The sequence below is a fragment of the Nyctibius grandis genome, chromosome 16, assembly GCF_013368605.1.
Source record: "Nyctibius grandis isolate bNycGra1 chromosome 16, bNycGra1.pri, whole genome shotgun sequence".
In the NCBI taxonomy this organism is placed as follows: Eukaryota; Metazoa; Chordata; class Aves; order Nyctibiiformes; family Nyctibiidae; genus Nyctibius; species Nyctibius grandis.
Window position 1 is genome coordinate 11,796,080 of NC_090673.1, and position 23,503 is coordinate 11,819,582.

At 48.0% G+C, this 23,503-nt stretch overlaps 3 protein-coding genes across 4 annotated transcripts; 2 read left to right on the plus strand and 1 right to left on the minus strand.

The window, feature by feature from the left end:
• The first annotated feature begins 3,692 nt into the window (after positions 1-3,692).
• Positions 3,693-7,119, plus strand: LOC137670862 (torsin-1A-like). The gene is made up of 5 exons (XM_068414007.1): positions 3,693-3,879; positions 5,049-5,317; positions 5,400-5,575; positions 6,548-6,675; positions 6,812-7,119. The coding sequence occupies exons 1-5, from the start codon at positions 3,693-3,695 to the stop codon at positions 7,054-7,056; spliced, it is 1,005 nt and encodes a 334-aa protein (XP_068270108.1). The 3' UTR covers positions 7,057-7,119.
• A 1,092-nt stretch (positions 7,120-8,211) lies between these two features.
• TOR1B (torsin family 1 member B) lies at positions 8,212-18,855 on the plus strand. Of its 2 annotated transcripts, none has more exons than XM_068413750.1 (5): positions 8,212-8,406; positions 8,824-9,089; positions 10,422-10,597; positions 11,602-11,729; positions 18,675-18,855. In XM_068413750.1, the coding sequence occupies exons 1-5, from the start codon at positions 8,226-8,228 to the stop codon at positions 18,779-18,781; spliced, it is 858 nt and encodes a 285-aa protein (XP_068269851.1). In that variant the 5' UTR covers positions 8,212-8,225; the 3' UTR covers positions 18,782-18,855. The 2 variants fall into 2 exon arrangements, with proteins under 2 accessions (XP_068269851.1, XP_068269850.1); XM_068413749.1 differs by lacking the exon at positions 18,675-18,855 and adding an exon at positions 11,831-13,920.
• Positions 16,205-22,167, minus strand: LOC137670733 (torsin-1A-like). Its single transcript, XM_068413748.1, has 5 exons — positions 21,942-22,167; positions 21,435-21,700; positions 18,778-18,953; positions 18,558-18,685; positions 16,205-17,576 (listed from the first exon to the last, which is right to left on the minus strand). Exons 1-5 carry the CDS (start codon positions 22,150-22,152, stop codon positions 17,326-17,328), a joined length of 1,032 nt encoding a protein of 343 aa, XP_068269849.1. The 5' UTR covers positions 22,153-22,167; the 3' UTR covers positions 16,205-17,325.
• Positions 22,168-23,503: the final 1,336 nt, after the last annotated feature.

Below are 23,503 nucleotides of genomic sequence, written 5' to 3' on the forward strand. Positions count from 1 at the left end.
TGTGAGGATTAGACAATGTTTGCTCAACATTAATGTAGATTTTAGTGTCTTGTGTTATTATTACTGTCACATTATAGAAAGGTCAACGAACACATCCCAGTGATTCAGAGCTTTTCCACAGCGCTAGCGTAGTCCTCAGAGCTTAGCCAGGCTCTGTATTTGGATAAAACCCACCACAATCCTGCCCTTAAAAGATCCCAATGTACGTCAGAGTGGCAGCCCTTTCCTGTCACTGCTTCATCTCTATGTTTAGGATAAGGAGCACTTGGAAGATGATGCTGAAATTGAAGCAGGGAAAGAAAACAAACCCAAACCACATATACAAGGGAAAAAAAAAACACACCAAAAAAAGGGTAAAAATAAACCAAATTCACTTCAGAAAAACTCCGAGCATTAGAGAGTGTCTAGTCAGAGTCAGAAGGCAGGGAGAGAAGATATGTGTTTAGGTAGAAATTAAACTGAATGTAGGGAAAAATCTGTCTCCCACTTCTTCTCCTCCAATTAGAAACCTTCAGCGAGAACCTCTTGCCAGCCCAGCACCTCATGTAGAACAGCAGTCATGTTACCAAACCTCTTTCATACAGCGCTTGGAAATATTGAGGACCTCATACATTCTCCAACAAAAATACAAGACTTTTTCTGGGAAAAGCATTGATTCGTTGACCCTAGAATTCTTACCTGGAAGCCTCTTGCACTCCATGAACTCAAGGCAGGGCTGCGACACCGATTCCTAGCACCTTGTCCCCTGGCTGGAGACATTATTTTTCTTGGCTTACCAGCCAACTGCGAGGTATACTGCCTCGTGATCAGAAAGCCACGCTAACCAGCCATATCCCAAATTCTCTAGGCTCTCTGCCATGGAGCTGCGAGCCTGAAGTCCTGAGAATGCCGACTTTAAACCAACAATGTAGAAATCAAATTGTGGCTGAGTGAAGAAAATTTCAACACACCAAAAGCGGAGTAAGGTCAGGCAAATCTCTCACCTGGGACTTTCTTCTCTCCTTACCCTTGACCTTAAGTACTCCATCTCTTCATGCCTTATCTCTCCCTGTGCAACACACCCACCCCATCTCCACTGCCTCCCCTATCACAATAGTTTCAGCACTCTGAATTACTCACTGCAAACACCCCATATCCTCCAGCTCACACCACTGCTCCCCAAATCCCTACCTTCCCTCTTTCTGTAACCCCCTCCATGTCCTTACCTCTCCCACACCCTCACCTTCCCACCACACCACTTCCACTGCTGATCAACACTGCAAATCACAGATACCCCAAGCCAACAAATTGCACAACAAACACTTTTTGAAAGTTCTCCTCTGCTACAAATTTTCAGTACCTTCAGCTTGTGGCAGCTGATTCAAGGTGACCCACTGCTGGCTGACCACCACCCCTCTCCATGCTGGTCGGGAGGGCAGTGTGAATAAATGACAGGATGCCAATTCTGTGCCCAGAATTGAGCACAACATGCTCATCAGTGCAACGCAACAGGCAACAAGACATTGCACTGTGGACCGTGTGTTGCAGGGTCTGTGCTCCACTTGGAGCTTCCAGACAGCTGTTCAAGGAAATTGCCATCAATGTCAGCCTCACCACCACTATTAGACATCTCATCCATGTCCGGGCCCAGCTTGAACCCATTTAACTTGTAAGGGATAATGAGATAACAGCATGACATGTTGCAGCTGAAGGTTATTTAAACACCCATCTGGTACCTGTTATGCAGCATACATCCTATTGTTGTATAGGAAATATATGCCACCTCCCTCCCACATGGAAAGGAGAAGTTCTGTAGATGTGTCCCATGCTACCCCTTCTTTTTGCATAAATGAGGCAATTCTCCTTCTCTGTGTTGTTTCTATCATATCACTTCACATTTTTTATCTGCGTTTGGGAGATGCAGCCACTTCCAGGCTGGTGAGACCTTGTGAAAGGACACAAGACTACAGCGAAAAATTTACTATGGACATCTCATCGCCCCCTTCACACGTCAGCCAGAAGAGGCTCCATGCCAGCCAGGTTTGAAAGGGTGGACCATGAAGTGTGAAATGGATTCACCCTTTGCAAGACACAACTTGGCACTACAATTTATCCCAGAGAGATTCAGAGGTAACAATCCATTTCAGTATTCATGGGACCAGACTCTGTTTCCACAGATGAATGGTAAAATATCTGCTGATGTCTTTGAGGTGAGCAAGACAACCTGCTTGCACCTTTAATTCATATGTACAGCCAGAAAAATCTACAGATCCCAGCCAAACAGCCTCATTTATTTGTTCAAACTCTCCATCTTCTTTTGTAAGATGACTTTGCCTGCTCTCGGTCCCCTGCTGACATCGCCTCTGAGGCTCTTGCTCTCTGTGAACCCTGAGCAGCCATGAGGGCTGGGTTCTGTGGTATCCCAAGAAATCACGTTTCATAACACAAGTGGTCAGCTCTGCAGATGTGTACTCTCTCTTCTATTTTTCTCAGGCATGACTCAGTTTTCTGCAGAAGTTGTTCTGCCCTGCAAATCATGGACTAAAACCTTTGTCTGACACCCCATCTAGTGTTCCGCACAGGCAAATGCAGCAGACCACTCCATCAAACAGTTGACTGGAAAATTCCCAGCATTTTATTCAGCGGTATTAAACCACCTTTGTAAAAATATCACTTGAGTTGACTTCAAGAGAGCTCTGACAGAGTTCAGGCAACATGTAAACCTGCATATGCCACTGTCAATTCCTTCCTCTGGCCTCTCTGCAGCCTCCAGGTCTCCTAATGGAGAGATTGCAGCCGAAAGCCCAGCAAGCCCTGCTCCTCAGGCATTAGCTCCTCCAGACCCTGGGGCTTTGAGGAAACCCCACTGTAGTTGAATCAACTGGGCAAACCACTTTGGAATAACAAGCCAAGAGCTGTGCCCACCTCAAGACACAACGGCAGCTGACAGCGAGCACCCTCTCAAACCAGGGCACAACGGGGCTTCCCAGGTGCTCTGCAGCTGGAGCACAGGGCACTTGTTTCAAGAGGGACATCAAATCTTGAGCATGTATTTTGAATACTAAATAATGCTGCTCAGTGTTTTTTCCAAAGAGATTTTAAAAATAAAATGAAAATTACCTAAAAGTGCTTTTCACATTTTTGTCATTAAAAAAAAATGCTTGCTGAGAAAATGAAAGCTGTTTCAGTGTCTGTCCTTTCCCTTTGCAAACACACTTCTTTGGTGGTGGGAAGGGATCATGAAGTTATCAGGACAAAATATCTGCTCTGAGAACTTGGTTTTAATAAAGCAGATTTCTGACATGTTCAGTCCTGTGAGTTGCAGAGCTCCAGCCACTGCTACAAAAATCTCCAGGCTCTGCGATGATAGGTGCACAACCCACTCTGAACTAAGCCCAAAACAAGCATTGCTATGTTCTTGGTTAATCACCAGACCGATTAGCACCTTGGTTAAGATGCAGTCCTGCTCCCCTCAGAGCTGGGATTGTTCTGATGAAACTCTCACTCTACCCTGTGGCAACACCCTGCTCGCAACACACAGTTCTCAAGGAGTAGTGTGATAAGTCTGTTAACTTATTAACATCTCCATCTTACAGGAGACTTGGCTTCCATCCTCTTGAACAGCCTCAGGTCCCACGATCCAGGAAGTTATTCTGCAATTTCTGTTTTCGCTTTCGTTTCCTGCTGAGCCAGGGTGGCTTTCAGTTCCCACCATGAAGCTTCTGAATGCTGCTGTATTCTTTATTCTTGTGCCCACTTTGACACCTGGTTTGGACCCTCTCAGCACTTCAGTCATCATGGGGAGTGCTGCTGTCGCTTGGCAGCTCCTCTCCCCTGGTTCTTGGCTCAAGTGCAGTCTCCTCGAGTGCTGTAATATGAAGGACACGCTGAACTTCTCAGGTAAGGCAGTGGCAAGGGCATCTTGAGCCCAGTTGTCAGTGGGACCAGCTGATGGTCCTTCCAAGGGTGGTGAGGGCTTCCTTTTTCATGCCAGTCTCCTTTGGGGTGGCTGTGGAAAGATAAGAGTTACCTCCCACAGTGGCTCTAGAAGGCAAAGGCTGTACTAACCTAATATTGCTTATCCCACAAGTGCTCATGTATCCTGCTTCTCATGGCATTTTCCTTGCTGGTGTCTTGGTTTATATTGGCAGAAGCAGGCAAAATTCTGGAGATGAATTCAAGACTAAGAGCTAATGAAATAATCCCACATCTTCTTGAGACAGACACCCCAGTGGTATCCCACACCCCAGCTGGTGGTTGCCTGTAATACCTGTCAAATGAGTAGCAATTAGTGGTAAGTCTGGGTTCAAAACACACTTCTTCACTTCCCTGAGACAAGCAGGACGGCAGTCCTCAGTGACTGGGGAAGAAAGGGTTGTTTCACCCTGCCTGGGGGGAACTAGTCCACAATCTGAAAAAGAACTTATGCAACCTTTTAACTATAAACTCCTGATCCTGCCACCTGGAAATCCTCTTTCCCTTTGTCATGGGATTACACATATTGCTTCATTTCAGTGCTGGGCCACAGATTTCAAAACAAATCCTCAACTGTTGGAGACCTGTGTGCCTCCAGGTACTTCAGGATTTCATTTCCTACCAACACTGGATCTGGCTGCTTACCAACAGGCTGTTTGCTAGTACTTCAGCCACTGAAACACCAGTTGTGGTACTTTTTTAAGAGAACTTGATAGAGCAACAGAATCACATTTTTCTATAAGTGCGAGGTGTGCTAGATGCCACAAAAACAGTTAACGAGAATTTAGCACACGCAGTGAGCAAGTCTCTGCAAATACATTAGATCCCATTCCAGGACTTCATAGGAGGCAGTAGCCACAGTACTGCTGGGGCTCCTGCCTATCTCATACAAACTGCTTGGTTCCCAGAAATGCCATCAAGAGTCTGATTCATGAGTCTGCTCCTCAGTTGGATTCTCTGCTGATTCACAAGCTTGTCATGGCCGGAGGGCAGTGGACATTTTTTCTCCCTGATGGTCATTCAGCTGCAACCAAAAACAAAACCAGAGGAACAATATGGCATTTTCTGATTCTCCCCTCCCCTCATTCCTTCAGTTATAAAGATGGATTTGGAACGAAAAGTCTTTGGCCAGCATCTTGCTATCCAGATGGTTCTGAGAGCTCTGAGCGCAAATATGCACTCCAAACGGCCCAGGAAGCCCCTGGTGATGTCCTTCCACGGCTGGACTGGAATAGGCAAATCGTTTGTCACCAGTATCATCGCAGAGAACCTCTATCAGCTTAACATACCAAGACAGAGGTTTGTGCACCACTTCAGCACAGTACTGCATTTCCCACACCTTCCACATGTCCATCTCTATAAGGTACTTCCAGCTTTATCGCACTTTCTCCAATATATCTGCAATTGTGAGTGCAAATCCCAGATAATTTTACCTCTTCTCACAGGAGCAGCTGCAGAATTGGATTCGCGGCAACATCAGTGCCTGTCCCAGGTCCCTTTTTATCTTCTCTGAAATGGATCAGATGCCACATGGCCTGATAGACTCTATCATGCCATTCCTCGGCTATCATGAAGAGGTTGACGGTGTTTATTATGGCAAGGCGATTTTCATCTTTCTGAAGTAAGGAAAGCCAAAGGCTAAAAGGGAATTACAGTCCCACAGAATCAGCAGGGACAAAGGAAGTAACAGCTGCTGATAGGTTTGTAGCTGATTGCAGCGTGGCTGAGCAGCTCAAGATCCCTTGCTGTCTGTCTTTACAGCATGTTGTCAATGAACTTGCCCAGCCATCACGTCAGCCAGAGGATCTGAGCTATTCAACACTATTATAGAGAAGTGAGCTGTCCCAGGGCTGAAAAGGTTCCCATTCTTCAAGTGAATGGGAAATGGACAAGTATCTTATGGTGGCTTCCAAAATTACTGGAGATACCACTTCCACAGTGGTCAGTCAATATGTTTTCTCCAGCTCTATAACACCACTGTTAGGCAGAAAGGTTTTTGTAGGATGGATGGGACGCCCCTAGGGAGCTCTTTAGATGCAGAGAGGGGAAATGTCACCTATTGAAGACCACTTGCATACACAGATCAAAGGAGCACAATTCCTCCAGGTATTATTCTGGGAAATCACTTTGCCAAGGGTCACCCCAGCTCCGTTCATATCACATGACTGAAGCAATCCCGAACCCCAAGCTTTGGGCTGGTGTACCTCTCAGCTTGCCTTTATGTTCAAACACATGGCCAACTACCTATTTCAGCTTGAGACAGGAATTACCACAGTGAGTAGCAGCTTGTTAGAGAGCCCCTCAGTAGCATCTGGCAGTATGACCAATCCCCCTGCTCTGCTGCAATGACTAACACAGTTCTTCAAGCCACTGTGCCAGAGGAGAGCTCATCCCATCAGACACTGCTGTCATTTGGGAGACAGTATGGTCCTTGTCACTTCCCTTGTGACTTCTGGGCAACACCCACATGTAGGGACCTGTCACCTCCACTCCAGTGCAGATTCACACAGTGACCTAAACCACTGTGGAGATCTGAGCAATAAGAATGGCAAAGATACAGCTCTAATGAGCCAGTGAATCTCTTTCCTAACAGCAATGCAGGCGGAGATAAGATAACAGAGATTACCCTTGATTACTGGAGAAGGCTGAAGAGAAGAGAAGACATTCCTGTGAAGGAGTTCCAGTCTCTGCTCTCAGAGGAAATTTTCAGGAACAGAAACAGTGAGTACCTCTGGGCTCAGGGCTCAGTCCCAGGACTGCTGATGTCTTCTGCAAAATGATCCATGAAGCGTGCAGCAACACACTGGCCTCCACAGCACTCTGAGGGTAAAGCTCCCCCATTCATTTTCTCTTCCAGGCGGTTTCTTTCACAGTCAACTGATCCAGAAGAACCTGATTGACTATTTCGTCCCTTTCCTTCCTCTTGAGTATAAACATGTGAAAGAGTGTGTCCGGGAGGAGCTGCGCATGCAAGGGCATCCCGAGGATGAAAACCTCATCGCAGAGATTGCCTTGGCAATGACTGACTACCCCAGTGAAGAAAGACTCTACTCCAGCAAAGGCTGCAAGACTGCAGCCTCCAGAGTGACTCTGAGCACCTAGGCACTACATGGCCAAATGCCTTGTCTTCTTGTTACCAGACCACAGCAGATGGAAGAACCAGTAACTCCCTTTCCTCTCCCTTCAGCTCAAGTCTACATGCTCTTCCTTGAAGGAATTCAGGCTTTTGCCCATCAGAGACACTTTTTGTAGAGCCCTTGAATAAACACACAGGATACTGCAACAATCATGGTATAGGGTAAGCAGAAGAGGGACATACGTGGGTGATGAGGTTTGCTCTCCTTGCCACAGAAACATTCCCAAAGTATTTTAAAGAGGAAAATCTCCCACTTTAGTGGAAAGAGTGTTTGCACCTTAAGTCCTAGCATTGCCCTAATTAATAAAATTTGTTAATAAATAACAGTCTCAGTATCAGTCTTTTATACTGGCTGTCACCCACGTATCTCACAGCAGATCGACACCATGTTCCTGCTTTACGGGTGTGAAAACACCAAGCACGAAGGAGGAGGCTGAGTTTTCAGCCCGGTCTGGCAGGCCCGGGTCAGAGGCAGCGTCCCGGGCCGGCAGCCCACTCATGTGGCACCGCCGCCTCGCGGACGTGGTGACCCCGCCTGGGCCGAGCTGTTCGCAGTGGGGGACGCGTGCGGGAACACCTTGGGTCAGTGAATGAAACACGGACAGAAAAACCCTGCTGATCCCCACACCGCGTCCCTATGCCATTGCCCCTGCGGGCCGTGGGCAGCTCCCCCGGGGTTTGCTCGCCCGACGCAGCCCCCAGGTCGTGGGGAAGGGGGGGAGGAGGCTCGTGCTCGTGGGGTGGGAGCGGCGTTCGCGCCGTGTCCTGCGGGAACAGCCGGTGGGGTGGAGGGGAGGGACGGAGACAAGATGGGGCCGGGGGGCTCTGAGGGGTGACGGCAGGGACGGGGCCCGGCTCACTGAAGGGAAAGCGGGTGCCCAGCTCGCCCCGAGGCCATGGCGGCACCGAGGGTGCCCTGGGCCCCCCCTGCGCCTCCACCCCGCCGCCCGCGGCTGCTCATACCGTCACGCAGCGCCCCTGACGTCACCCCCCAGCGGTACGTCACGGCCCGCCGACGTCACCAGCAGGGCAGCGAATGCCAGTCCGTGCCCTACACAAAGATGGCGGCGGCGGCTACGCGCGGGGCGGGGCGTTACCCGGCGGCGGGCGGAAGCGGGGCAGTGGCGGAGCCGCCATGCTGCGGGCGGTTGGGCTGCTGTGGCTGCTGCTGCCGGGGCTCGCGGCGCTGGAGCCGCTCAGCGTGGGCCTGGCCATCGGCGTCGCCTCGGCCCTCACCGGCTACCTGTCCCACCCGCGCTTCTACTGCAGCTACGTGGAGTGCTGTCCCAGCGCCGGGCACGGCCCCAACGCCACCGGTACGGCGGGGCGGGGGGGCGCCGGGCTCCCCAGCCCTGTCCCGGAGCTCGGCCGGTACCGGTCACTGCCCCGCGCAGCCCCCGGTGTGCCTGGCAATGGCCGTGCCGTGCCGAGCCCCGTGCCTGGCAGTGGCCACACTGTGCTTGCCTGGTGCGTGGCCGGTGACCGGCACCCATTGGGTGGCCATGCTGAGCTCACCCAGTGCGTGGCCAGTGACTGGCACTCAGTAGTGGCCACACTGAGCTCTCCTGGTGTGTGGCCAATACCTGGCACCCATCGGTGACCATTCCAGGCTTGCCTAGTGCATGGCTGGTGACCAACACCCATCAGTGGCCATGCTGAGCTCGCCGGGTGCATGGCCAGTGACCAGCACGTGTTGGTGGCCATGCGATGCTGAGCTCTCCCTCTCCCTGCAGCACTGAAGGCACAGCTGGACGCCAAGCTCTTCGGGCAGCACCTGGCCAAGGACGTGGTGCTGAAGGCAGTGATGGGCTTCAGGAACAACCTGAGCCCCAAGAAGCCGCTGACGCTCTCGCTCCACGGCTGGGCCGGCACCGGCAAGAACTTCCTCAGCCAGATCCTGGCGGAGCATGTCCACCCCGCTGGCCTGCGCAGCAAGTTCGTTCATCTCTTCCTGGCCACCCTGCACTTCCCCCACAACGAGCGAATCAAGCTCTACAAGGTGAGGAGGGACACGAGGTAATCCAGTTACCCCGAGTCCCTAAACCCCCTAGTAGTGGGGTTTGGCTGTTTGTGCTGCACATGTCCCCCAGATAACCCGACAACTGGAGGTGTACAGCTGGGTATTTCCAAAGTTGATGCTCAGGAGAGATGGAGGGGGGAAATGCATCCAGGAAGTGAAAGAGAAAGGCACTGAAATGCCAAGAAATCCAAAGTAAGAGTAACTTCCTAGTGCTGTCCTCTCACTGATGCCATCTGCTGATTTCTGCAGTGCTTGCCGTTAGGGACGAATCCCGTCATTAAAACTGGACGTGCTGGTGGGCTGGGATGGAGGTGACTTGCTCCAAAGCAGCCCCTGCGGTGCCGTGTTTTGCGTTTGTGGCTAAACCAGTGTTGATAGCCCAGCAGTGTTTTGACTGGTACTGAGCACCGCTCGCACAGCCTCAGAGCTTGCTTTTTCTCCCCACGCATAGTGAGCAGGCTGGGGTGGGCAAGAGGTTGGGATGGGACACAGATGGGACAGCTGACCCGAATTGGCCAGAGGGATATTCTGTACTAGATTCTGTCATGCTCAGCAATAAAAACTGGGGTAGAAGAAGGAAAAAGTGGGGGGTTTTGGCTTCCAAGGTGGTCATTGCTCTAACCCTGGCTGGGCATTGGTCTGCGTGTGTCAGGGGGTGAGTGATTCCCTTTCCTTGTTTTTTTCCTCTTTTCCATCACCTATCAAACTGTCTTTTATCTTGACCCATTAATTTCCTCACTTTTATTCTTTGTCCTCTCTCTCCCATCCTGCTGGGGTGCTTGGCTGCTGGCTGGATCAACCCACCATGCGCTAGGCCATGAGCAAGTGTAGCCTGCATGAGAGATTTTTCAAATGACTTCATTCCTTGACGCTGCAGAATTCTGGTCTTCATGTTTTAATGTTTGAAGGTACCCAAAACTGACGTTCTGATAGATGTGGTTTCTGTATGACAGAGGAAACACTGATTTTTTAAAAAAAAAACCCAAAAAAACCACCAAACAAACAGCAGCTTTCTCTTCTCCAAGACTTCCCATCTCAGCCTAGTTTTCATGCCTTATCCATACACTAAGCAGAAACAATGAGAAAGTCTCTCATCTGTGAGCAGGAAGATAATTCACATTTAAATTCAGTCTCCCATGTTCAAGGGATCAGTCACAGAGTTTATGGTCATCTCTTCAGGAAAAAGTATAACCAGTGTGTGTGTGATGCTGACATTTGAAAGGGTGGCCCTAGAGGCTGTCACATACAAATCTTTTGCCGTACATCCCCAAGAGACCGTGGTTTTTTGTGTTTTTCAACCTCTTCTTCCAGGAACAACTGCAGAACTGGATTCGGGGCAATGTCAGTGCCTGTCCCCAGTCTGTCTTCATTTTTGATGAGATGGACAAAATGCACCCGGGTCTCATTGATGCCATCAAGCCGTTCTTAGACTATTACGAGCAGGTTGATGGGGTGTCCTACAGGAAAGCCATCTTCATCTTCCTCAGGTCTGTAGCACCTATTTCAGTCATTTTGAGATACTGAGATAAATCTGTGTTTATGATGATAATGATGTTCCTATGGGCCCTCATTCAAAGAACAGCAAAAGAACCGCTCAGGAGTGGAGACCCTCTCTATAAAGACAGAGGGGAGCACTACAAGCTCTTGCATAGCCTGTGGCTGTAGGGGAGCAGGTCTGACGCCCTGCAGCAGACCACTGCAGCATGCTGAGCTCACAAGCCTGGCCCAGAGCACAGATCATATGAGAGGTCACATTCTGTGGAAGTTCTCTGGGATGGGTGCACCGTGTGTGTACTGGGTCTGGCTGGCATGGAGTTAACTGTCTTCACAGCGGCCAGTTTGGTGCTGTGTTTTGGATTTGTGGCTAACACAGTGTTGGTAACACACCAGTGTTTTGGCTGTTGCTGGATGGTGCTTGCACCACCTCAAGGACTTCTCCCCACGCTGCCCCCAGCGAGGAGGCTGGGGTAGGCAAGAGGATGGGAGGGAACACAGCTAGGACAGCTGACCTGAACTGGCCAGGGGAGTATTGAATACCACGTAGCGTCATGCTCAGCAATAAAAACTGGGGTAGAGAAAAAAGGGCGGTTTCAGCTTCCAAGGTGATGGTTCTTTGGAGACTGCCTGAGCGTTGGTCTGACTGTGGGGGTGGTGAGTGATTTCTTTAGCCTTCCTTGGGTTTTTTTTTCTCCTCTTTTCATTAGCTATTAAACTGTCTTTATCTTGACCCGCAAGTCTTCTCACTTTTGTTCTTCCTATTTTCTCCTTCCATCCTGCTGAGGCAGGAAGGAGTAAGCAAGTGGCCATGTAGGTGCTTGGCTGCTGGCTGGGGTCAACCCACCACACACTTGATGGCAATTTAAAGAACTGGGGACCTTCCCTAAATTTTGGCTGACGGGTTTCTGTTTTGACCAATACATGTGACCAGCTAAAAAGAAATTCTGGCTCAGTTGTCTGTATTCACCACTGTGCATTTTTCTTTTATGAATAGCAATGCAGGTGGTGACTTAATTAATAAAGCAGCTCTTGACTTCTGGTCAAGTGGAAAGCGCAGGGAGGAGATTCAGCTAAAAGACCTGGAGCCCATGCTATCTGTAGGAGTCTTCAATAACAAGAACAGTAAGTCACTTTCCCCAGAAAATGGGAAATTCCTTTTACTTCATAACACAGGGTTCATCTCTTGACCCTGCCCTGCTTTTCCCTTTCCCAAACTCCTCCAGGTGGACTGTGGCACAGCAGCCTCATCGACAGAAACCTCATTGACTACTTTGTCCCCTTCCTGCCCCTGGAGCACAAGCACGTGAAGATGTGCGTCAGGGCTGAAATGACAGCCCGTGGCTATGCTGTTGATGAGAATGTTGTTCAAGCAGTGGCTGATGAGATGACGTACTTCCCAAAAGAGCAGAAAATCTACTCTGATAAAGGCTGCAAGACTGTACAGGCCAAGCTGGATATTCATGAAGACATTGCGATGAGACACACGAAAGCCAAGACCCTTTAGGTCTCCAAAGCACTTTCAGAGCTTTTGGAGATCTGTGTGTTTGCACTTAAGCTTTTTTACTGTTGCAGGGAGTATGGTGAAAATACCAGTGAGCTGTGTGGGCTTTTTAACTTTTTTTTTTAAACTTAACATCCCACTCTTGTTGGTATCCAAATGTTGCTGCCTTTATTTTTCTTTTAACCTATAGAAAATTTCCAAGTGTGACACATACCTACCACTGGATACAGCCTTTCCTGCTTTATTCTTCCAAGTGCTGGGATTATTAAGAATTATTCTTTCCACAAAAACTAGACTAGGGCAAAGGAGAACAGAGGAATTCTTCCAGGCAGTCATATGCCTTTCCTTGTACACAGCTTCTTTCATGGGCTAGTGAAATGAAGGGATTTATGGTGTGTTTAGGACTGTGATAGTGTCTGCAAGGGTGAATACCTTGATGCGTTGCAGTATGAAGATGGTATGGTGGAAGGCTTCCTGTCCTTCACAGAAGGTGGATGCTGTTGTGGCTTCTACAGGTGAGCGTCAGCTATTCAGGAAATGAAGAGCACGATTATATTTTATGTCTGAGCTGTGGCATCATATCACATCTCCTGCTACAGTAGTATGGAAAGTTATGATGAGCTCAGGGAAATCTGTTACTAAATAGTAGAGAAAGGGGGTGTGTGGGGAAAGTAACTGCTTGCCCCTGTGCTGCTTTGGGGAAAAAGACATTGTAAAAGAAGCTTTATATTCTTCTAACTAAGGGGGCTAAATAAATTTGTGTGGTAACTCCAGGGTGTTTGTCTTCCTAAGCAGAGGGACCCATCTGAGGGATCTGACTGTTACAACATACTAGGCCAGTCTCCTGTTCTTAGTCAGAAAAATCTCTCATGAGGATTTGACTGCCACAGCTTGTCAGGTTAACCTGCATGCGGGCTCCTGGGCCTGAAGTCTGCAGGATCTTTAGTAGTCCCTCCCAGCTGTACCCAATAGCCTACCTTCACCTTGCTTGGAAGACACTTTCATGGCAAAGTTATTTTTCATAGTGTATTTTTATACTGAAGTGTATGCAACAGCAATACAAAGCGCTTCCTAGAGAGCCACAGAGAAGGGAGTATGGGAAATGGGAGCAATCAACAATCCCGTACCTCACTAGATGAGTATGTTTTATAGTAGCTTTTTTAAAGAATGTCTGTGGAAGCGTCAGTGATGGGTCAGAAAGCTGGGAAATTATTTAACCTTCACCCATTTGGTAAGGCTGGGGTTTAAACTTCTGTTGCAAGCTTTAACTCTTTCATCATCCATCCTTTGTGGCTCAAGTACTGTAGCGCAAGACAGAAGTGCCTATCACTTGGTTGACTGTAGTGTGTTTTTTAAACTGGTATGAGGGATGTGGCTCATTTTGTGCTCTAGCATCTACTCCCTCGCTTGTACTTAAACTTGCTTTAAGATGTGATGCAAAACTTACAGGTCTCAACACTATTATGTTAATTTAAATTACAACAGAGAGCTTAGCATTTACGTTAAGCTCCAAACTAAAAGTGTCAATTGCCTTTTACAACCCCACGTGGAATTTGTCAAATGTTGGCAAACCGTTCACGCTGAGGCAATCTCCAGAGCCAAATGCTAGCTAGCCATTAACCTTGGGACATTGGACTCTTGCTTTTCATGTGTAATGTTTTGCCTATTAGCTGACTTATTCATTGGTATAAATCCTGCATCCAGTTTCAGTTACTCTGAATACAAAATACTTGTGCAATTTCAAAACACTAAATATTACTACTGTACTGCAGTTGGAATAAATCTTAAGTCACTTTTCTCTCTTGGTTTAGTAATTTTCAGCTATAGGAAAGTACTAGTTTATGCAGTTTTCAGCCAGCTGCACTGCAACTTTCTGTTAAGCTTCCCTTATTCTTAAAAATTTGTTTATAACAATAGATGAGCAGATTAAATAGCCTGTTGATATTAAAGCATGTTGAGTCATCCAACAGCACAGTACGGCGTTCAGCAGTTAAATAGAGCTCAGTAGAAACAAACACCTATGAAAAAGCCTTAAAGTCTCTGCCTACTCTGCTTCATAGTTATTAACAGGTATCTCCTACCATACTGCCAGGCACTGCAGGACAAATAAGCCTCAAGTAGCTTGTTTAAATATTCCTCCTCTCTGTGCTGTGTCTGGAAAGCTGTCATTCAAGGCAGCTCTTCACCTTTCCTCTAGCTGGCAAAGGCTTTCGTTGTATCTCCGTGGGCCAGAGCATCCGCAGCCTCTCTAGCACTGAAAAAAAAGCCAGTGTGTAAATAACGGCCTAATTCTTTCTATCAAAAGCAGCACTTAATACATCGCTGTATTTTAACCACAGCTTGAGACCTTGGAACATTCCCTGCAGAAGGTGGCTGAATTAAAGTAGCAGTTGCTTGTACTGGACTTTGGTAGAGCAAAAAAAATTCAGTCTCAGGGACTGTTCAGCTGCTCTCACCTGGCCAATGGACTGTTTCTCTAGGGATCAGACCTCCCCCCCCATTTGACATTTTCCTTTGTCTGACCCAGTTTCCAGTGGCCTGTTAAAAAGAATAATGGCCAAAGTCACCCAGTCACAGAAAGAAAGACAGAGTGAGGATCCCAGCTTTGAAACCATGCAGTCTAAAGGGGAGGAAGAACGACACGATCAAAGCTGGGAGTGATTTCAGGCACACACTTTTCTTCTACCCAGATGCAGATGCTCCTAGCCAGGTCTGCTGTTTTCAAGGACAAAAGAGAGATTAAAACAGAGGCACTCTCCACCCTTTGAACATCATTTCTATACCCTCTAGAAGAAGCTTCCATCTACTCTAAGCCATGTAGGGCTATGATGTAATTGAATACTTGCTACCACTGTCTGTCAAACGCTAGTATCAATGTTGCAATGGCACATAAAGCAGAACTAAGGGTGTATGTACTTAATACTGGAAAAGCCACTGCTTGGTTGAACTGTTTCTTTTGATGAGAGGGTACCAGGCAGCAGTAAAAGTTTATCATTTTCACATCTGCCATTAGCCAGTCATTTGCTACAATCAGAAGGTCAAAGAAACAGATAAATACCCAAGTTCAAAGCGCTCATTTGCTGACAAATACTAGGACTGATAAGTTGTATATCACACAACTTCAGAGCAGACCAGGACAGATGAAGTCTTACTGACCCTTTTTTTTCCCCTGTGCTGGTTTTGGCTGGGATAGAGTTAATTTTCTCCACAGTAGCTGGTATGGGGCCGTGTTTTGGATTTGTGCTGAAAACAGTGTTGATAATGCAGAGATGTTTTCAGTACTGCTGAGCAGTGCTTACACAGAGCCAAGGCCTTTTCTGCTTCTCACACCACCCCACCTGCGAGTAAGGCTGGGGGTGCATAAGAAGGTGGGAGGGGACACAGCAGCCCAGGGGATGGAGCCCTGCCTTCCCAGAGATGGCTGAACACCTGTCTGCTGCTGTGAAGTCATGAATGAATTCCTTGTTTCACTTGGCTTGCATACACAGCTTTTGCTTTACCTATTAAACGGCCTTTATCTCAACCCATGGGTTTTCTCACTTTTACTCTTCTGATTCTCTCCCCCATCGCACCAGGGGGAGAGTGAGCAAGCAGCTGTGTAGGGCTGAGTTGCCAGCTGGGGTTAAACCACAACGTTCTCCTTGCAGAGAAAATTTCAAGATGCTGACACTGAAAACGTGGATGGCTTCAACTGGAGTGTGCAGGGTGTTCAGTCAGTGGTACCACAGTGGGAGCAGGCGAGGAGAAGCAGGGTTTTAACTAGTCTCTAGAAGACAAGTTCATCTTTGTGATATTGTTCAGCACATAAACATCTAGAAAGTCTGCCTCTACAAGAGCCGTGCGAGTATAATTCATACTGATGGTCTACAAGTGCCGTTTCCACTCCAAACTTCGTTTCCCTTTCACCAGCTAGCAGTCAGTCACACCTCCTCCCCATGATCTATTCCCTTTGAACTCAAGAAGGGAGATACCTGTACTCAAGCGCAGCCAAACACTTAAGCCAAAACATAGCATGCTCTTCCTCAACAAGTAGTAGGTTGTGCAAAATTAACATCACATCACTCAGTGCAAAGAACACCAGAAGGTAGCTAAGAAATACATTTCTGATGAGAAAAGTTTATTTCAAATAGAAACTGGAGTGAAAAAAAGCCTCTGCAGTGCTCACATTTAGAAACAAGTCTGACACTCTTCACACTAACTTCAGTTGACACATTTCACATTGTTTTTTCAAGTGCCTTTGGCTCTGTCTTCATCCCTGCCTCAAATGCATACAGTACTGCGAGAACAGGAGAAAGGGAAAACTCTGCAAGCTGGCCCCCAAATTCTACATGTAGGTAAAGAGGAAAAACCTCTTCTCCATTTCCTTGGTGTAAAATTTAACCTGTATGTGTTTCCCATTCAGTTACACTCTTTCCGTGAAGCTGACTCACCAGTCAGAAAGCACATTTTTCTCCTTCCTGAGAAGGTCACTCCTGGGAGAGCACACTGTGGGCAGCTTTATACATAAAAAATAACCAAAACCAGGAACCAACTACACTGAAGTGGTAGTCAAGGATTTTACCTCATTTCCTTTGAACACTATTCACACCAAAGCGTTTCATATTCTTGGTTTGACATGCAGGAGGCCAATTTATACCACTGTTTTGAGAAAGACAATGGTACTGCATGATGTTGAATAGAAGTTGCCGGATATTTTTAATTTCAGAATCCCCCCCTCCCGTATCTTTATCGGAAACAAGCTGTTCAAGGAGAAAACACATATATCCTACGTTTTTTTTTAATGCAGTTATAGGAATATTTCCACACAAGCCCAATGAAGACTTTCAGAGACACAGGAACTTTGATTAAAATTCTCAGTATTGTCTAGAGATCATCCAGATCAAACCAAAATCCAATTAAAATCAGGTCATAGTCTCAGTCTGCCAAACAGTTCTGATGATCAACCCACGATCCGAGAAGAGTCTTCGGCACCGTCAGACACAGAACCCCTCATTCACAGCACAGTTCGTTCTTACCTTGGCAATACAAGGCCGAAGTACTTGGGAGCCATGATTAGTGAGAGGATAAAAATGCAGAGGCACTGCCGCTTATTTACACACCAGTTAAAAAAAAAATAACGTTCCTTTCTTTAAAAAGTGCTTAAAAATGAAATGTCCTGGGTTCTCCACTTTGTAATTAAGTTAAATTTGCTTCTTTGCAGGTTGTAGCAATAAAGCTTTAGAAGTCATAGTAATAATCCAGCTTTGCATCCACAGTTTTACATCCTTTATCTGAATAAATTCTTTCCTCTCTGGGAAAGTAGGTCATTTCGTTGGCTATTCTAGTTAAAATGTCTTCATCCACAGCATAGCCACGTGATTCAATCTCAACCCTGACACACATTTTCACATGTTTGTATTCCAGAGGTAGGAAGGGAACAAAGTAGTCAATGAGATTTCGATCAATCAAGGTGCTGTGCCAAAATCCACCTAAAAAGGGAAAGAGAGGTGGTTTGTTTAACTGTAGTTAAACCTAGCAAGAGGCATATCATAGCCCTCTGCTACATATCAGTAAGAATTCACCTGTGGTTTTAGGGCCCTATAATGCACAACTGAGCCCAAATACAAGCCCATTCTCATGGTACTTTGTGCATAAAGTTTTGGACAGACACATAAATGCGGTCCCTTGGTGCTGAATGAATGAATTCTGACTGAATGCATTTAAGCCTTGCTCCCCAGGTGCTAGTCTCATACCTTCCACTCTCTCACGCAGAGAAGAACAGATTTTCTCTCTCTTATCAGCTCTCCCAGACCAGCTTTCTTGCTCCTTTTTTTGAAGCTCGCAGCTAACCTTTTTAAAAAGTACAGTAAGTTTGCTTCCAATGCTAATTTTGGAGCATAATTATGTTAAAACCCCTTTTCACCAGAAGTCCTGTGCGAGGAAACCTAGGAAGCACTGGACTGCCCACAGCAAGGCTGGCACGTCAGCTTGTTGCTCCTAAATAGCTGCCTGAAGGCTTTTAACGGATTGAGCAAGACAGGCTAAGTGGGCTTGGGCCAAGGAAGTGGCTTCCCCATAATAAAACATTTTATTGGTTAAAGATTTTTCAGCTATTGCAATATCTGCCTTACAATATCTGCTACTTCAATCCTGCCTTACTGTCAGGATTTCTATTTGCTTTCCCTTTAGTCCGTTAGTACATCAATAAATGCACAGCATAGACTTCCCCCAACATATGCAATCCAACGGACAGCAAGCATGCTGGTAGCCAAGGGGCACAGAGAGCTCCTTAACCTTCATTTCATCTCAAGAGCTGTCTGTAGGCCCCAAAACCACATCAATGCTCCTTGCTCGCCGAGAACTGGAGGCCACATCAAGTAGAAACCATAGCTGTAAAAAATGCAGCTAAATGCAGCCCATCCCTTTTGTGGAACTTTTACCACCTCAGAAGCAATCACAGTTTTACTCACTATTTTTGTTATTGAAGACAGACACAGACAGTGCATTCTGCACATCCGTGAGCCGTATATCTTCCCTCGTCCTCCCGTTTCGCCAGAAATCTAGCGCCACCTCTGTTATCTTTTCAGCTCCTGCATTGCTACGTAAAGAGAAAACAAAGACTGTAGCTGCAGATATTTTTAAAATGCATCGAGCGTACAGAACAGCAAACCTGAGAAAGCCGCTTCTTACCTGAGGAATATGAAGATGGCTTGTCGGTAAGACACCCCATCCAGAAACTCATAGTAGTCCAGGAATGGCTTGATGGAGTCGATGAGTCCTGCATGCATTTTATCCATTTCATCAAATATGAAGAGTGATCTGGGACAGATGCTCACGTTTCCCCGAATCCATGACTGCAACTGGTCCTGAGTGGCATAAAAACAAAAGATGCTGAAAGATTTTGTTTTGAAAAGACAGAAAACAGCACTTCTGCTTATTGACCTTTGTCCTGAAAGAGCCATTTCAATTGAGTCATTTTAACACCTTTGGCTTCTTGACTAAAACACGGTTAAAAGCTGCATATAAAACCATCAGAATTTCATGCTGTTCTGAAAAAAAATTTAAGACACCGAGAGACAGGATAGGACAAGCAGGAAATCTGCTCGTGAGAAAGATATTCCTGTAAACACAGCAAAAATGAAAGAGCACAGTAGGACAAAGGACGGGTACCACTAAGGAACAGCAACACAAAGCAAAGCCCTGACAGGTAAGATGATTACTTTTGGCAGCACTTTGGTCTAAACATCCCTAGGCGTCAAAGCTACGAACAATATTCAATTTGCTACCTGAACAGCACCAGTGAGAAATTGCACCTGCAGGCACTGGCAGAAGTAGAAACAGAATTCAATTCTCAGCCTTGTGTTTTAACCATTCAGAAGTGAAGTGAAGACAATTACAAGCTGTTGGAGCGAGTCCAGAGGAGGCCACGAAGATGCTCCGATGGCTGGAGCCCCTCTGCTATGGAAACAGGCTGAGAGAGTTGGGGCTGTTCAGCCTGGAGAAGAGAAGGCTCTGGGGAGACCTTCTAGCACCTTCCAGTACCTGAAGGGGCTACAGGAAAGCGGGAGAGGGGCTTTTTACAAGGACAAGTAGTGACAGGACGAGGGGGAACGGTTTTAAACTGAAAGAGGGGAGATTTAGATTAGATATTAGGAAGAAATTCTTTACTGTGAGGGTGGTGAGACCCTGGCCCAGGTTGCCCAGAGAAGCTGTGGCTGCCCCCTCCCTGGCAGTGTTCAAGGCCAGGTTGGATGGGGCCTGGAGCAACCTCGTCTGGTGGAAGGTGTCCCTGCCCATGGACAAGATGGAACTAGATGGGCTTTAAGGTCCCTTCCAACCCAAACCAGTCTGTGATTCCATGATTCTATACAAGCCCTTCTTTAAACACGATATTGTTCAGAAAGACTGATGGTTTATTTTATTTAAATATTCTCTCACTTAAGTGTTGCATTTTTCTCTCACTTAAGTGTTACATTTGAGATCAATAATGAAGTAATGGGAAAAAAAGGGTTGATCTGCTGGCAGATGAATAAGAAGTAACTGTTCTAACCATTGTCAATGATACATCTGGTTTTTTTTATATTCACTGTTTACTCAGTCCCTGAACTGCAGAGACAGAACAGGAAGGTGGCACTGGGTGTGTTGTGAATAAGATGCAATAGTTCCTCCAGCTGCCTTGGGCAGCAAGTTCCCCAAGTGTAATCACCTTGAAATAAAAGCAGAAAATGAGCCACTTTATTTTAAAACAGCTCAGTTGCAAGATGGAGAAAAGTAAGCTGTAAAGGAGGAAACAGATACTTCCTCCATTTAGAAATCAGGTTTGTCCATGCCCTTCCCATTTTTAACTATACAAATAGAATATAAACATTCACTACTACAAAAGACAGTGGTACTCATTCAAACTCTGCTGTTAACAAAGTTAGTTACAACAAAAAAAAACCCCAGAAAACATGTATCTGAGCCACTGCTCCACATGATATCCACCTGCCTACAGAACTGGGCTGACACCAAACTGGCAGAACAATTCTAAACACATTTATCTGTACCTTTCTGACAACAGAGTATTTTGTGATTTGATTTTACAGCTGGGAAATGGATGCACAGAAAATAACCTGCTCAGTGTGCAGTAAAACTGAAAAGTACACCCATGCCTCAGAGAGCAGGCTTCAGCTTGCCACGGTACCTGACACACTTGGAGGTCATCAGGTGGTTCTCCAGAGTCATGAACTATTAGTTTTTTGCAGTACGCACCAGCATATCACCTAGCCACAGAAACCTGCTGAATCACACTTAGCCTTAAGTCACTCACATCTCTAAGCAAAGCATAGAACATAAATTAACAACATAATTCTTCCCTAAAGACAGGCTCAAAACACATGCAAAAAAATTTAACATTCACAGGAAAACCCATCCTGATAGATGTTAGTATTTACCCAGTTCTGTACAGAATCATAGAGTCATTTTGGCTGGAAAGGACCTTCAAGATCATCCAGTCCAACCGTTAACCCAGCACTGCCAAGGCCACCACTAAGCCATGTCCCTCAGCACCACATCTACACGGCTTTTAAATCCCTCCAGGGACGGTGACTCCACCACTTCCCTGGCCAGCCTGATCCAGTGCTTGACAACTCTTTTGGTGAAGAAATTTTTCCTGATATCCAGTTTAAACCTCCCCTGGCACCCCTTGAGGTCATTTCCATTCCAAAACTGGCACAGGCTACATTTTACTGCATAAAACAGCATCTAGGTTTCTAGTACCAATGACACCATAACATTCATAAATCAATACCGCAGTCGCTGCGGCAGAGCCGTGCCCCACTGCCAGGGGTTCCACAGCACACTCTTACCTTGTAGAGATTGATGCTGTGAGCGTGAGGAAAGTGTAAAGTGGCCACGAACTGATGGACATATTTGCTCTGCAGACCGCTTTTATAAATGCTTTCGGCGACTATCCTACTGACAAAGTTTTTGCCTGTTCCAGTCCACCCGTGCAAGGAAAGGGCGAGAGGCTTTTTGGCGTTGGAGTTGTTCAAGAAGCCCTTCACGGCCTTTGCAACCACCTTGTTCACCAGGTGCTGCCCGAACAGCTTCTTGTCCAAATTCTCCTGCAGAGCTGGACAGAGAGACCACACCGTCAGCGAGGAGGGAGACGGGCACGGCGGCCCGCCGGCTGCTGCCTCCTTCGAGGAGGGCCCAGCTCCCCGCCAGGCCAGGGGGGGCCAAGGGCCGGCCGAGCTGCCGCAGCGCCCCGCGGCCCACGCAGGCCCCGCAGGGAGGCCCCACAGGCCCTGCCCGGCTCCGTGGGTCTCTGCACACCCCAACGCCCTCCTGCCACCCCCGCCCCGGCCCCGCACCGGCGGCGGCGCGCTGGTCGTGCCTCTGGAGGCAGCACTCCCTGAAGTAGCAGTAGAGCCGCGGGTAGGAGATGAAGCCGGTAAGGGCCGAGGCGGCGGCGCCCGCGATCGCCAGCCCCAGGCTGATGGGCTCCACGGCGCCGGCTGGCCTGAGGAGCGGCAGCAGCGCCAGCCCCAGCGCCGCCCGCAGCGCGCCCCGCCGCAGCCTCATGGCCCGCCCGGCCCCGCCGCCAGCCCCGCCGCTCCGCCGCCGCTTCCGCCCCGTAAGGCCGCTTCCGCCGCCGCCATGTTGGGTGCGGGCAGAGGCGGGGCGGCCGCCGCGGTTGTAATTAGCTCCGTGGCGGCCCCGCGCTGCGCTAAATACCGGCCCCGCGCCCGGCCGCCAGCTGAGCAGTGCCGCGTTGGCGGGTGCTCAGCGGGACCCAGCCCAGACCCGCGCGGGGACACAGGCTGAGACACACTCACGCATTTACCCGGCCCAGAGACTTTTCCCCTTTTCTCAAAAAAAGTAAAAACCGGGGCTCTCCCACCCCTCCCTGCAGTTTCCACTCGTGAGTGACGGGACACGGACACCTGCACAGCCCTGGGGCGCCCTGGCCATCGTTACAAGATGAGGAGCTACTGCAGAGAGTCCAGCGGAGGGTACAGGGATGGTCCGAGGGCTGGAGCATCTCTGCTCCGAGGAGAGGCTGAGGGAGCTGGGGCTGTTCAGCTGGAGAAGAACAGACTGAGGGGGGATCTTATCAATGCTCACAGATACCTCAGGGGTGGGTGTCAAGGGGATGGGGCCAGACTCTTCTCAGTGGTGCCCAGCGACAGGACAAGGGGCAACGGGCACAAACTGAGACATGGGAAGTTCCATCTGAAAACGAGGAAAAACTTCTTTACTGCGAGGGTGCCAGAGCCCTGGCACAGGCTGCCCAGGGAGGGTGGGAAGTCTCCGTTTCTGGAGATATTCAAACCCCATCTGGACGCAACCCTGTGCCACGTGCTCTGGGTGACCCTGCTTTGGCAGGGGTTGGGTTGCACGATCCCCAGAGGTGCCTTCAAACCCCAACCAGTTTGGGATCCTGTGATTACCACCAGCACCTGGAAACCATCAGCGTGTATCCCAGAAGGAAAAATGTCATCTACAATCACTTAAAAACACTTTTATTATTTTCAAATTCCAAATCTTGTCTTCACAGAATCACAGAATCAACGAGGTTGGAAGAGACCTCTGGGATCATTGAGTCCAACCTTCGACCTAACACCACTGTGGCAACTAGACCATGGCACTAAGTGCCACATCTCGTCTTTTCTTAAACACCTTCAGGGATGGTGACTCTACCACATCCCTGGGCAGCCCATTCCAATGCCTAATAACCCTTTCTGTGAAGAAATTTTTCCTAATGTCTAACCTGAACCTCCCCTGGTACAGCTTGAGGCTATGTACTCTAGTCCTGTTGCTAGCTGCCAAGAAGAGGCCAACTCCCACCCCGCTACAACCTCCCTTCAGGCAGTTGTAGAGAGCGAGAAGGTCTCCCCTCAGCCTCCTTTTCTCCAGGCTAAACACCCCCAGT